This window comes from Apteryx mantelli, chromosome Z, assembly GCF_036417845.1.
Source record: "Apteryx mantelli isolate bAptMan1 chromosome Z, bAptMan1.hap1, whole genome shotgun sequence".
NCBI lineage: Eukaryota > Metazoa > Chordata > Aves > Apterygiformes > Apterygidae > Apteryx > Apteryx mantelli.
In genome coordinates this window covers 28425746-28440044 of record NC_090020.1, presented here as the reverse complement: position 1 = coordinate 28440044, position 14299 = coordinate 28425746, and the positions used below count along the sequence as shown (strand labels likewise).

Here is a 14299-nt window from a genome sequence, read left to right as displayed (position 1 = left end):
ATATTTCTTAAATGATTTATTGTCTATCCTCCATTCCATTACACTCTCTCATGGCACCAGTACCATTGCCTGCAAGCAGAAAACCTGCATAGCTAACATCATGAAGGGAGTCTCTCCTTCCCTTATTCTTGCACCTACTCTAGGGGTTGCTGGACTTCCTTTCTTGCTTTTTCTATGGTTTCCCCCTTATATAAGATGGGAAGATATATAATGTTGGGAAAAGGAAGACACAATCCGCAGTCTTGCTAAGCTAAACCTCAACAATGATATCAGGAATAGAAAGAGTAATATAACCTCAGTGGCCCTAGAGGGAAAAAAGAGAAGAGAAATCCTTGGAAGTGTGAAGGCGGAGAAGAATAAGGATGGCTGGGATAAAAAACAAAAAACCACAACAGGATGCATGAGAAGTACCCGCATTTGGTGACAGCAAAGGAGCAAGTTAGGAGAAGGAGTAGGGGATTATTTTCAGTCACCATAAATAACCACCTTGAGGACAGTACTGTGGTCCTACTGAAGTCAATGGGAGCTTTACCATCAGACATAGTCTTTACCATAGTCATGGTTAGTTTCACTTGTGATCTCAGTCAAGAGCAAATGTTATTACCTCAAGCCAGATGAAAATGGCTTTTACCATGTGGTAGTTTCTGGTGTCTAAGGCTACCTTAAGTTCTCCCCTTGAAAGGTTTATAATGAATCTGAGCTATAAAAAGAAGGAGCATAGAGATAAATTAAAGAATAGTCATCAAATAGGAATAAGTTTAAAAAATTACTTACTCAGGGCATTCCTGAAAGCATCTGCCTTCGTGGAGAAAGAATGGCTGGTCTTGTCCAGACTGACACTTCTGACAGTGCCAGGGGTTGGAGCACACCTCACAATTGTCCAAGCACATCTCACACTTTCCGCTTTCCACATTGCCAAAAGTTTGTTGAGGGCATTGAGAGACACAGGTATCATGACTAAGAAATTTTCCTGGCAAAACAGCAATCCAAGTGGAGAAAGGGACCAAACAGAAATGTATTTAAAAGAATCTTGCCTTGGATGGCTATAAAACCCCCCTTTAAATTAAAAAAAAAAAAGCTTAACTTTTTGATGCTTAAAAACATGATTGAAACATTCTTTGAACCATTTCCCAAAATAGTTTGCTCAGCCTCCCCTGAAATGTAAGATTAGAAAGGATCATCATCATTATCTGGTACATCCTTCCTGAAACCCATACTCAGTAATTCCTGCATCACTTCTACAACTTTTGATTGAATAGAAAAGAAAGCAACAACATCCACTTCATAATTTTTTTACCCTTATTGCTAAGGGCATGTGCTTTAGTCCTAGCTGGTATGTGTCGGACTTTAGCTTCTGATTATCTGATTACCATCTCACGCTTCAAGCTGCCAAAGAACTTTCTACTGAACGTTGACCAAAATAGTCCCTGGAAGTTTTTAGGATACAGAGTATTTTAGCTACTTGCAAAAACTTCCCAAAGAGGCTGAAAGTCTCCTACCTTCTGGACATGAAGTACACATGTTAGCATCTTTGTCACAGGTCGTACATGAAGGATCACAGGACTGTAACTGTTTTTCTGCTTTTGGAATGAAAGAAAAAGATTTGGTTTTGATTGCCTTACAGGGGTTTTTGTTCATTTGCCCTCCCATTTCTTACTGGCTTTTTCTAAGCTGTTTTTAAAATGTACCTCCTTGAAGTTTTGATATTCACAAAGCTGGACAAATTGGTGATTGCCTTAAATTCTGCACTCTTAAATGATAAGTATAGAGTTGATGTAATAAAGGAAAATATAAATGGTATACTGATATTCACTATCTAGACTGCTCATTCACTTCTGGACAGCTCATTGCAAATAAGGACAATAATTTAGTTAAATGTTGTTAGCTTCAGCACTCTGCTCCAAAACCAGATCCAGATCTGTACTCCCAGTAGATTACAAATAAGAAAAGCTGGAAGATGTGCAAATTTAGGAGACATGGTGTAGCAAGGTATTCTTATGGAGATTTTGTACTAGCTGGTTGAAGAATACCATTTCTCTGTCTCTAAGGAAACAAACTGTGAATATGAAGGAGAATAAAATGAATGTCTGCAAAGAAAGTCTGTAAAACGGTTCTTCTCAGTGCTATCACCTACCATTTCCCTCCAACAGGAAGGCTCTGATGTGCCGCATGGTAATTTTATGCCTGAAGAAAGCTAAGACCTTGGTTATGCTTTGCATAGACTTTATTCAATGTGTTATTCAGCAACTAAATGTCAAGGGGATTTGAGGGTCATACTTAATGCACAGAAAGTTTGCTGTGTAACACTATGGGTCTCAGCAAGCAATTCTGTATTTTGATCCAGGCAGTCTTAACAATGGCAAAATGAATGTCTGATGAAAGAGCAATTGCAGACCAGTGGACAGAAGACAGTAGGCTTTTGATTTTGCTGAAAATCAAAAAATAGATTAAAGTAGGAGTGGCATGCAGATTGAACTTGGTATGTTGTTTAGCACATCCAGCAGTTTCAAATGCATATGACTTTTGGAAGTGGATGGACTATCTGACAGGATCCATTAGCCCCATGCAGCAAATCTCTACATTTTTAGTTCTGCCTGTTATTGCAAAGTACTTGCAAAGTTGCCGCATGCAAAGTGGCATGTTGAATGAAATAAAGGAAAGCAAAAGTTTTGAATGAAAGGAGGAGAGGGGAGAAATGGAGACACATAGAGCCCTTCCCACTAAAGGAAATGGTGGGCATTTTACTATAAAGAGAGGCACTGTATAGAAAAGTGAGTATGTGCACAGTATGACACAAGGGCAGAAGAAGGAGGAATAACAGTAAAATAATTATAATGATTATTGATAAATGCACTGCTAAACAAGCTGAGCCATGGCTATCTCAGTGACAAATTGGGTTTGGATCCACATTCAATGTGGCTAGGAGATAGTCTGCAACAATGTGAGTCACATCCATATCTCACCCTACCTGCAGTTCAGAACATTTTAAAAACTCTCTGTGTCTAGCAATGCCTCTGCACTGAACAGGGCCATTTGCAGGTTCCCAGTGTAGGCCATAGGATCCTTAGCATAATGCATGTAACAGAAGAAGGCTGCACACTGTCAAGGAGAATGTGGGACATGAAAGTCCGGACTGAAGCACTGAGTCTGCTGCTGAGGCTAGTGTGAGAGAAGTGTTAGAAATCTATGTAGATCCTGTAAGATAGCAAATAGCTTTAGCCTTGGCTTTGGCAGCCAGATAAGTTGATGGCTATGGTGAGGCAGAGACCTATCAAGGATAAAGTCAAGACAGATGGGACTTGGACTCTATTTCAATAAGTACCACTTGAAGACAATTTTCAACTCCAAAGCTACAGAGGCTTTATGGAGGAAGAAAATGCCTGAAACTTAATTTTGAGGTATGCAGCCTGAAGCACTGCTAAACAGTCGAAAGAAAAGCCCTGGGTTTCAGTACACAGGAAAACACCATCATGACTTCATATTCACTATAGGTGAACCTAAAGGGTAAAGTATCAAGCAATCATCAGTGTATAAAAATGAAAACTGCTGTGGAAAGACAATGGGGGAACAAATAGGGAAGGCACAAAGTCCCTGGCTTGCTGAGGAAGAAAAAGATGGGAATAATGCAGAAGCACAGAGAACCCAAGAAGTGGGAGGATGGGTTTACTCTTAAGTTACCTCTGAAGTTGCAGGGGTGGGAGGATGGCATGGGAGGTAGGTGATTGATGCAGGGACTGGAAAGGCACAAAGAGACCTCAGTATGTGAAGTGAATTCAGCCTAAAGCAGCAATGAAATGCCTCATCTTCTGGTATCAACTGTAGTAATAGATGCCTTTCAATATCTTACTCTAACTAGATTTTGCAGGAGGTTGAAAGTGTATGAGTTCCTTTGGTAGAGCCCAAACTCTGCAGGAGTACATCTCTTTTAAAGGCAGAATCAATATACTCTGAGGTGCTCCTGTAGAGTCAGATGCAGATAACACTACGTGCTCCATCTGTGCTCTGAGCAAGTGAAAAGCGAGGCAGAGGTGATCCAAAAGCCACAATGCCTTGTTGGTGTGGCAGTGTGAAATTGGAGCTAGCTGAGAGGCAAAGTACACTTAGTCTTAGCACTAGGTTAAATGAATACAACACCACACCCAAGTTAACTTAGCCTTCTGGTCCGACATTGCTGGGCTGTACTGACAGGTCTTCAAGAAACTCTCCTGCTGGTGTTTCAGAATGGGCATCTGTTTTCAGCCTTCTTGAAGTGCCCTAGATTTTGATGAGGCAATAAGCAGTGTGAAGACTGCAAGATGGGGCTGTTCTAGTCCTTGGTTTTTAAGCTCCTGCAGCCTGTACCTGCAGGGGTCAAACAGTGACTGAGCTTCTGAAGGGAAGACAGAGAGAATAACGGCAAATGAGCTTAGGAGAGATGAAGGAAAAACTATAAGCTATAAGAAACAGTCAGTACTTACATCTGATATGTTTCATTCTCCTTTTGCTCTTTATTTAAGGAAATGAAGTGAGGCAGATAATTGTGAAAATACTCTTCATGGACCTAATCAATTATGTTCATGGGACTGTTCTCTTCCCTGAGCTGAGTACCCAGCTTTTTCATTTTCTCACCAATTTCACTTTCCCCTGGCACTAACTGGTACTGGTGCCAGCTTTAAAGGCAAGCAGACCAGGTGACTGCCTGTCCTAGCGAGGTTAGAGGTGGGAGAAGAACCGACTGAGAAAGTTGGTGCTTGAGGTGACTTCCAGTGAGTGATAGGACCATCCTGGAGCTAGCATGACACTTCCATGGGGTCAAGCAGAAGTGCTGGAGCATGAAGAGATGGAGGATAATAACCTGAGGGAAAAACTGTATTGAGGGAGAGGTAAATACTGACTGCTAAGCAACAACACAGGTCTGTGAGATAGGAAGCAGTCATCTGAGTCATTGTGTCCAGGTACAGTAGATTGCCTGACCATAGGTGCGGATGCCTGGTTGCAGTGCTGGTGGCAAATTGCCCTGAGAGGTGGAAATCAGGATCTCTAGGAAGAGCTGGTGTTGGAGAAGATGCCTAGCATTCAGAAATACAGACTCCACCTCACTCTTTACTGCAGGCTCTTTGCTATTTCTGATGGCTGAGGTGGTGAAGCTCCTTTTGGCCAGACTCACCAACCAGCCCACAAATGACCACTGGTGGTGGAGGTGGCGGGGAGGAAAATCAATGGCTCTAGAAGGACTGTAACCTCACTGATTTTTAAGGTCCCTTACCTTACAGATAATAGCGCAAATACAATACAAGAATACTGAATTTTGGAAATCAGGGCTTTAGCAAAATGCCTACCCTACAAAAAAAGATGAAAAGTTAGCATTTCTCAGTGCAGTGTGTCCAGTTAAATCTTGTGTCGTTTTAACTAAAACCTTGTGCAAGCGGATGGCTCCATCTTCTCTGAGCCTGGCATGGAGAGCGCTACCCCTCAGTGGCAACAGCCCTTGGCTGCACATTAAGTGCTGGGTTGGAAGCAGGGCCAGGGGCCTTCCTGTCACCCTACAAGGGAGCAGGGCCAGCAGTGCTGGGGCTGTCTGAAATGGGATTACTGGGGAGACAGGTATCATTTAGATTCATTTAAAATTTTGGGAGAAAGGGGTTTTCTCAAAGAATCCTGATGAGGGACTGTAGTTTGTACTATCCATGTATTGGTTTTATATTTAGATATAGCCTATCAGTAGTGTAGTTTAGGCAGCAAAGAGCTGGGGTTTCAAAGTCTGCCTGTACTATCTTTTTTATCTGCCTGTGAGTTTCTCTTTCTTGAGGAGAATGAACATTTTATTCAGCTTTTCTTAGCCCTTTTTAAGTGCAAGGATGTTGATATCTAGTAAGGCTTTTTGCAAAAGCAGGTCTTGTGAGTTTAGATCTTTTCTTTCTCTTGCTGAAATACTTTCTATATGGGCTTTTTTCCCTGCTGCAGATCCATTTTCTATAGGTCAGGTTCCAAGGTGCTGTTGCAAGCAACCTCCAGTCTGTTTGGATGCCCTTGAATAGAGAGGGCAGCCTGAGTCTCCCTTGCACTTCTAGATGTGCCCAACTGTACTAGCACACAAGCATTTTCAGTTTGCTTGCCTAAGTGACCCTCAAAGTAACTTGCTGGTGACCCTTTCTCACTCTTATGAGATGCAGAAATTCACTGTCACAAGAGTTTTTTTTCTGGTGAGAGACCCTTCCTTCATTTTTTTTTGTGACTTTGTATTATTGAACAAATCCTTACAGAATGTCCTTCTTGGGATAAGCTATAAGCATATAAGGAATGCTCTGGGTAAGCTAGATGCTTGCTCTTAATTTTACTGAACCGAGCAGTATTCAGTGTTTCTATTCTATCTTTAAGCAGGCAGACTTTCTACTCTCTTTTTCTCCTCTTGAGAGAAGAACCCCACTGGTCTATAAATCCTCATATTTTTCCCTTTTAAAGACTAGTCATTTGGCACTCTCTGAAAAACCTTGAATAATTGATTGTATATTGCACAGCCATGTAGTTTTTAATTAACGTTTTTTCACTTTACCTTGGAAAACCTTGGCTGGAAGGAAGACCATCTGTTCCTGATGTCTGACTGCAGTTATATATCCTCCATTCCTCTATCAGTTGCTTCTCTAAACCTTCAGAATTTGTCAAGGCTGAGTTCTGATTTTCCCATTGAAAGTGTCAATGGTCTTTTTCTAAACATGCAGTGAATACAAATTTTCTTTTCACTTCTCAGCAGCTTTGTATCCAGTTACCTTACACTAGCTTATGTTTTATTTCATTATTTTGGAAACTCCCTGCTGGGTAGTTTTAAGTGGTGTAATTTAATATCAGTTATGTGTGTGAAGAAGCAAGCCAGAAACATTGCTGAAGTATATGTTGCCAGGGGAAAAGAACCTTGATCCTACAAGAGAGTTGGTGTAACATAAAAAATAAAAAGCAGTAAGATAAGGTTAAACAGAGAAGCTGTTAACTACTGCTGAAGAATATTTATAGGAGCTCACTGTTTCAAAAACATTTTGATCCTTATAATTAAAAATAAAGATCTTTTTTCAGCGAAGTACTTTTTTCCATTTAATCTTTGCCCCTTTGGCAGCATTTGTTGTTTTCTGTAATATGTACTAGTCACCACCAGAGGGGAATGTACACAAGCAGTTGGGCTTCTGATATTTGTCATGAGAGACAATTTTTAATTTTCCAGTCAGATATAAATGCTTAAATGGCCCAACTTGAGGACTTCTAAAAGAAATATGAAAATCCTGCAATTAATTTGTCTTGTTTTTAATTCTGGGCAGTTAAAATGAATTCTTCCCATGATAGAGCTCTTATTGACTATAGAAGGAGTGGAATTAGGCCTTCATTTATTAAAAAAAAGCATGGTTAGAATAATGTAAGTTTTTAAAATGTAGTTTTCTTGAATAGCAAAAAGCTCCCGGAAAGGAAAAATGTAATGCAAAAGATTTTGCTGCAGATATCTGTGCACGGTATTTCCAACAATGTAACCGGAGCTTTCCCAAGAACATCCTTACAAAGCTGTCAAGAAAGTCGGTCATGTGAAAGGCAAAATGTATTTCCTTGGCCTTTGGACTGAGGATAAATGAAAACAGCAAATGACTGTTTTTAGCCATAGAAAAATCCTTCACTTTTCAGTGAAAACTTTACCCAGGAGAGTGTGGCAAGTGGGGTTGTGAAAGGCTGCAGGATAACTAATTCAATAATTAATACAGAGTTGCCTGTCTTCAAGGAAAGGGTTTGTTGGCCACCAAAACAAATTGCAGCTCTGGGCTTCAGCCTTCTGTTCTGACCCATTGCTGTTTGTTATATAAGAACAGGTCTCAAGTAAGGTCAAATAAGGTACATGGCTGATCATTGAACTGTTTTGTTGCATTTCTTTTGCCCCTGAAGGCTACCACTGTGTACCTGAGGATCCTATAAGCTTTCCCTTAAAATTTTCTGTCTGTAGCTCTTATGGTTGCAAATTAAACTTCTAAATATAGAAGCAGTATGTCTATGATGTTGATTGATTGATTTTAAACTCATTGTGAAATAATGGATCAGAGAGAAGTGTAAACTGACCACATTCTAAAAGTGGGACACTGACTCTGAAAAACGCTATATGCTATTATTGTACTGTTCTGCTGTTTTTTAAGGGCCGAAGTGTATGACCTTTTCAGACCTACTGAGCTGTTTTGATCCTTACATTTATGTTCTTTTCGGATTTTTCAAACTAAAGTGCCTCCTATTTAAACTCCTATTCAAGGCAGAATCTGACTCAATGTCACATTGATTCTTGTTTCTTTAACAGAATGAGCAATAACTTTGACATATATCCAGCTCAATCTTCCCCGTTCCTTTCTAGAAACTGAGAAACTGAATCATGCTGTGCCATTTCTTGAGCTAAGCTTTATTGCAGCTCTGAAGCTACTGTAGCGCTCTGCCCGTTCAGTCTGTTCCAGGGCTTATCAAATTGAAAGACTGGGGGAAGACTGAAAAGTATTTTTTTTCTGTTTTCTTTTCTCATTTGGGCTTGTGCAACATGAATGAGACAATGAAAGAGTTTTGTGAAACAGTGCTTTAAGACTGTAACTGTCATCTCTGGGAAGAATTAAGGAAAAGATGAAAGTGAGTGAAAGTCTAGCTCCATTAAAACAAAGTCCCCAAATTTTCTCTTTTTTTTAACTAAGTGATCTTATTTTGAAATGTTTTCCAGAATTTTATGATCTGGCTTAAAAAAAAGGTTCAGTGAGTCCTCAAGAATATTCAGGAGGAAAAATTATGTCCAGTACGAGGAAATGGGATCCTCTTCACATGCCCACCATTTGTTCTGGAGGAACGTAATGTTTAAAAAACAAAACAAAACCCCAAAGTGCACCAAGATCTGGGGACATATGAGCAGAGAAATGGGCATATCTAAAGAGACATGTTTTTAAATATAATCTTTGTCATTTAAAGTAGCTTATGGTCCTTCCTTTAATTCTTTTAATCCTGCAACAGCATTATAAGAAGTCATATTAGTATATACTCCTCCTCTTTGTGCTGTCCATCCTGCTCTCCCTCCCTGCTCTTTACGGACAACAGACCTTTATGCCAGGCAATGCAAGCAGCGAGCCATCAGTTTTCAGACTGATAAAAGCTAGTTTGTTTCCTTCATTTTGAATCCCGTTTATTTGTCCTTTTCTAAGGGTAAAAGGGGGATTTAAGTACTTATATTTTTAACTCGCAATCAAAGTAGCTTCCTATGCACATTTGCAATGTAATGCCCTTAGCTTCCTAGTTAAAAAGACATTGGCTTCTATATTTTTATAGTATATTTTATTCTCAGACCATGGCACATTGCTGCAGTGGGGAATATGGAAGGAAATGTACTGCCATGGCTCTCGGTAACTGCATACATATTCCTTTTAGAAGGTGACCTCTCTGGCTTGTGCACTGTTTTGTGGGATGTGATTTGAATGTGATCCAGTTGAGATGCTACTTAGTTTGTTAGATTTTATTCTGTGCGTGGCATTGGCCTTGCAAAACTGATACAGTCATGAATAAAAATACAAAAATAGGTTGCATATCTCCACAAGGTAATTACAATTACATAGACATGATAAAACATAATGAAAACAATGTACACATGTAATAAAATACTAGACCTATCCCATTTCAAAGACTTATGTGAACTGTAAATTTAAGAAAACTATAGGAGAGGGAAGAATTAAATCACAATGCCCAATAACCATTAATTCCCAATCTAGTTATCTTGTAACAACCATAGCATTATTTTACAAACAAATGGCTAGAATATGAAATTGGCATGGCTAAGAGGATATAGGAGAGTGAATCATTTTGTTTGCCTCTAGCAACCTTAAATTTCACATATGGATGATGCTTAAAAAGGTTTCATAACTCTTCCCATGATGGTCTAATTTGCCTCTCTAAATGTCATAACATTTTCTCATCTGGAAGATTATGACTCCCTCCTCTCCTCCTACTGATTTTTCTGCTGTCTTCTGCCCACCCTATTCTCTTTTTTTCTTCTTTCCCTATTTTCAGATCTTTACGTGTTTATCTGTATAGCTGCATTAAGGTCAGAGAACCCTAATAATCCTTTTAAAGCATGAATTATTGTTTTTCTGTCAACCAGAACTCTTCTAGCACACTGCATTTTTATTATTTGTGTTTTACTCTGGTATTTAGGAAAAGGAAAATATGGAAGATGGATGCAGTTGGTCAATGGCTGCTTGTGGGATGTAACTCTCATTATTGGGGGTGGTATGTAATAGTAAACAGAACCAGTTGCTATTTTGCTGCATAATTTACTACAGCATATACTATCTGCATGTAAAGAAGAACATTTTGGTTTTGCGACAGAAACAGATCTCTTTCCATAACCGCTTTTTTTTCCTCTTGTACTTTTCAAAAGAGTGCGGTAGACTAAACTGTGTAACTGAGGAATGAATATGTTTTTTGGGTGTGGTATTTACAGTGAACAGGCAAAATGAAGACCTGACCATAACCTGCAAAAATCTAATCCGATTGAAAGGGTGTGTGTATTCGCTTGGTGAATCAAGCTTACACTAGTGTGTCTCCTGGCTTCCAAAGTCATTTCATCATCTGGTACATGAGATAAAATACAGATGTTTTGCGCTACAAACACAGCTCAATCTTTTTTTGCTTTCTTGGCTTGCCCTGTCTTTTTAAAAGCCTGGATACCAGACAAGATCTGTTTCATTATTTCAGACCTTGATATGACTTATTAATGATTCCCAATATGAACTGAATTGTTTGCCCAGCAGAGTATTCCCCCCAAATAAATATCATTTTAGAAAGTTGTTTTTATATAGAATGTTCTGACTGTTGGAGTATGTGCTCATGAAAATTCATAAGACTGGTCAATCATTTATTCTTATGCAAGAAACAGAAGGAAAGCTTAAACATGAGGAAAAAAGTGTATTCCACACTCAAAGAGGTTTTAGTCCTCGCCTAGATGCTTCACTGTAAAGAAATGCAAACTCTACATTGGTTTATCTGTGGCAGGTTCTACTCTGCTGCCCTTTAATTTATGTTAGCCTGGGAACCAAATAAAAACAACCTCCTCTGTTTCCCTAAACTGTTTCCCACATGACTGGTCAACTCATTCACTAAAACCGTAATGAAATCCACTGAATCCATATGGTCAGAAGAGCAGAGGAGAAATGGCTTCATTGTTTGTAAATACAGTTCAGGGTCCAACTCTTTGTTAGCAGAGTTTTTAAAGAAAGAGGGTAGATATAAGTTTAATGTAGTAAAAGCTAAAGTAAACTACTGGATTTGGAAATTTTCGCTCTCTTCCTAGCTGCATTGTCTTCCTGTCAGAGGCAGGGAACATGCTGAGGATGAGCTTGGTGCGATCTCATCTTTGTTTCCATGATAAGAACAAGGTTGTTTATTTTATCCTCAGCCCCCCACACCCAGCCCAATCCCCCAAAGTGTGAGGACTACTAATTATTTGGCCTGTATTCTTTAATTAAAATAGCTCATCAGGCCACTGAAGGTGGGAGGCAGCTCTGCCATGGTAGTACACCAATGTAGATGCGTTGAGAACACACTGAGTACCCAGTGCAAAGAGCATATATTGATAAACAGGCACAGAGGATGAGAGCCAAAAATCAAATCACAGCCACAGTCTTGACCACACTGGACTGGTGAATAAACCTGGATATATTTTAATATCCCTTGAAGGATGAACAGCAAGCTTCATGGAACGTGCCCATGCTGCACAAAACAGGCTTCCATTTGAAAAAAAAGTTGACAACAGATGAGATGGATATCTATATTTTAGTAAGAAGAAATCACCCTGGGGACAGTAAACTGATATAAAATATCTAGAGATTTGTCCAGAGGAAGCAGTGATAAACTTGGAAAACTGCCATGACTTTGCAGCCTTATATGAGAGAAGGAGTATTTTCTTTGTCCCCATGATCCCCTTTTAAATAAACAATGGAAAAGAAGATTCCTTATAGAAATGTTTAAGAAGCTTTGAAGAAGATCATTGCTCCAGGCCCAGGGAGTTTTTTTCTGTACAGTTATGCCGGTCAGAACCTCCCTGGCAGTAGGTTTCAAGGAGCAGAGGCAGATTTCATCTCATCCACTCTTGCACTTGTCGTACTGTGTAATTGAACAAAGCAGTGAATGATAGCGGCTGCCTGTCCTAAATTTTAGTGGTTTTCAGAAAGCTTTTGTCAATGCTGAAGGTCACTATAACAGATTCTGAAACTCTGTTTCCTAACATACACACACACACACACACGCACACACGCACACACACATGCACACATATATATGTATTTTAATCATCCAGGTATTTCAAGTCATTATCAGAGATAAAGAAATGTGTTTCTGTCTTTCCTAAATCTTTCATTTATGTGAGGGATCTTCAGCATGGAACCAGAATCAAAAACAAAACAAAATGAAAACAGGATGGTGCAGCTGGGAATCTGAACTCAGCTGATATCTGACTCCTGAACACATCAACAGGTGAAGTGAGTGAAAGAGTGATATTTTAGCCCAAAATACCAACCAGTTAGATTTTGTAATAATTGGCGAGTGAAAATTAATGTTATGAGAGCCAGATGATCCTACAGCATCTGAAGAAGAACCTGCATATACTGTTGATGAATGCAGTTATTCAAGGAGCACCTTTGGTAAAGCTGGTGACGTCCTCATTAACATATTGACTGGATGGGCACTACTATTTGGAAGTCTACCCTAGTGAGAAAAGGCCCAAGATATCACCAGCGCCAACATCACTTTCTCAGCAGTTACCTGCCAAATCTGCTGCCGTGTGGTGGGAACCACAGCAAGTCTACCCAAGAGAAGCTGAGCAGCTTTCAGTGAGATTACCTGAGCTCCCCGATTGGGGTAGCTAGAGTAAGGATTGTGTGACTTTGGGGCAGCTGCTACTGCTCGAGCCAGTACAGCTCAGAGAGAGATGTATTTTACAGTTTGAAATGCCCTCAAGTGAGCTGTATTTTATCTACCTGAAGGAAAGCAAAACAGAAGTCAGAGAGAGAAAGAGAGTTCACAGCGCAGTAATGCTGAAGTGTACAGGCCTGCATCAGCTGCCTGACCAAAAGAAAATGAATTACCTCATTTGGTGATGTCAAAAATAGATTGAATTGTGAGACTGGGGAGACCAAAATATAGATGAGTTCTTTCTGTGACACTGGTTGAGAGTGTCTCAAATGGAAAAAATATTTACACATCTGGATAAGACACAATGAAATGCTCGGAGGAGGCTGCTTTCCTATTAGTATCTCGCCTTTTTATGTCTCTCTGACCTTTTTTGAAGTAAAGAAATGCCCATCTTTTTGGTATAACATTTCTCCATAGATAAACAATAATTAAAAATGGTCAACATTTTTTTCTGAAAATATTTGTTAGCATTTTTTAAATTTTAATGCGAGGTCATACAGATCGAAGAATAGCCACTCTTTGATGTGTCTGAGCCAAATAAACACATGCATATCAGAGGAAAATATGTATTTCATAGTAATATAAAGCTGGAAGGGACAGTAAGTAATCTAGTCTACCACTCCACTCTGTAAACATTCCTGAATGCTGTTTTTAGTGTGTTCTTAAAGACCCCTACAGATGGAAATTCCCAACCCCCTCAAACAGTCTATATGATTGCTCCATTCTTCCACTAGAAAGTCCTCTTTTTTTTTTCAATGCGAAACCTAAATCTCCTTTTCTGCATTTTAAGCCTATTATTTCTTGTCCTGTTTACCGCACGTAGAGACCTGACCTGTTCCATTCTTCTTTGTGATCATGTTCCTCTTAGCTTTCTCATTTAGTCCAAGACCCCTCAATCCTCTCAGTCTTTCCTTGTAAATATTTTTTTCCCTAGACTTCTGGTAATCCTCTCTGTTTGCTCTCTCCAGTTGGGCCACTTCCTTCTTTAAACACTGTGCCCAAAACTGGATGTGTTATTCCAACTAATGCATTACAAATGCTGAAGAGAATGGGAGGATTATATGACAGTGACTTTCCCCTCTGTTTATAGTGATCAGCCAAGATACAACTGAAACACTAGATAAAATTTTACCCTTTGGAGGCTACGAGTGTACATACCATTTGAAATGCCGCTTACAAGCCTAACTATTGAGGTGTTGCACAGACCGCACAGGATTTCTTCACAGCAACAAGCTTCACTTAGAAAGAATAATCATAGCAAATGAGTTTTAATTTGTGGGTTGGGCAATAAATTCATCATTAGCACTGCCTGATGTGGTAACATAACCCATTCAGTTGTACTTTACATAACTAACATAATGCAAAC

The 14299-nt window shown here is 39.5% G+C and overlaps 1 protein-coding gene across 1 annotated transcript in view; it reads right to left on the bottom strand.

Moving 5' to 3' along the window:
* PCSK5 (proprotein convertase subtilisin/kexin type 5) overlaps positions 1 to 14299 on the bottom strand; it is a 259883-nt gene that overhangs the window by 16062 nt on the left and 229522 nt on the right. The window contains exons 28-29 of the mRNA XM_067315277.1: positions 1500 to 1580; positions 775 to 970 (exon numbers count right to left, since the gene is read on the bottom strand). Coding sequence (XP_067171378.1) covers positions 775 to 970; positions 1500 to 1580 — 277 coding nt within the window. The remainder of the gene's footprint in view (positions 1 to 774; positions 971 to 1499; positions 1581 to 14299) is intronic.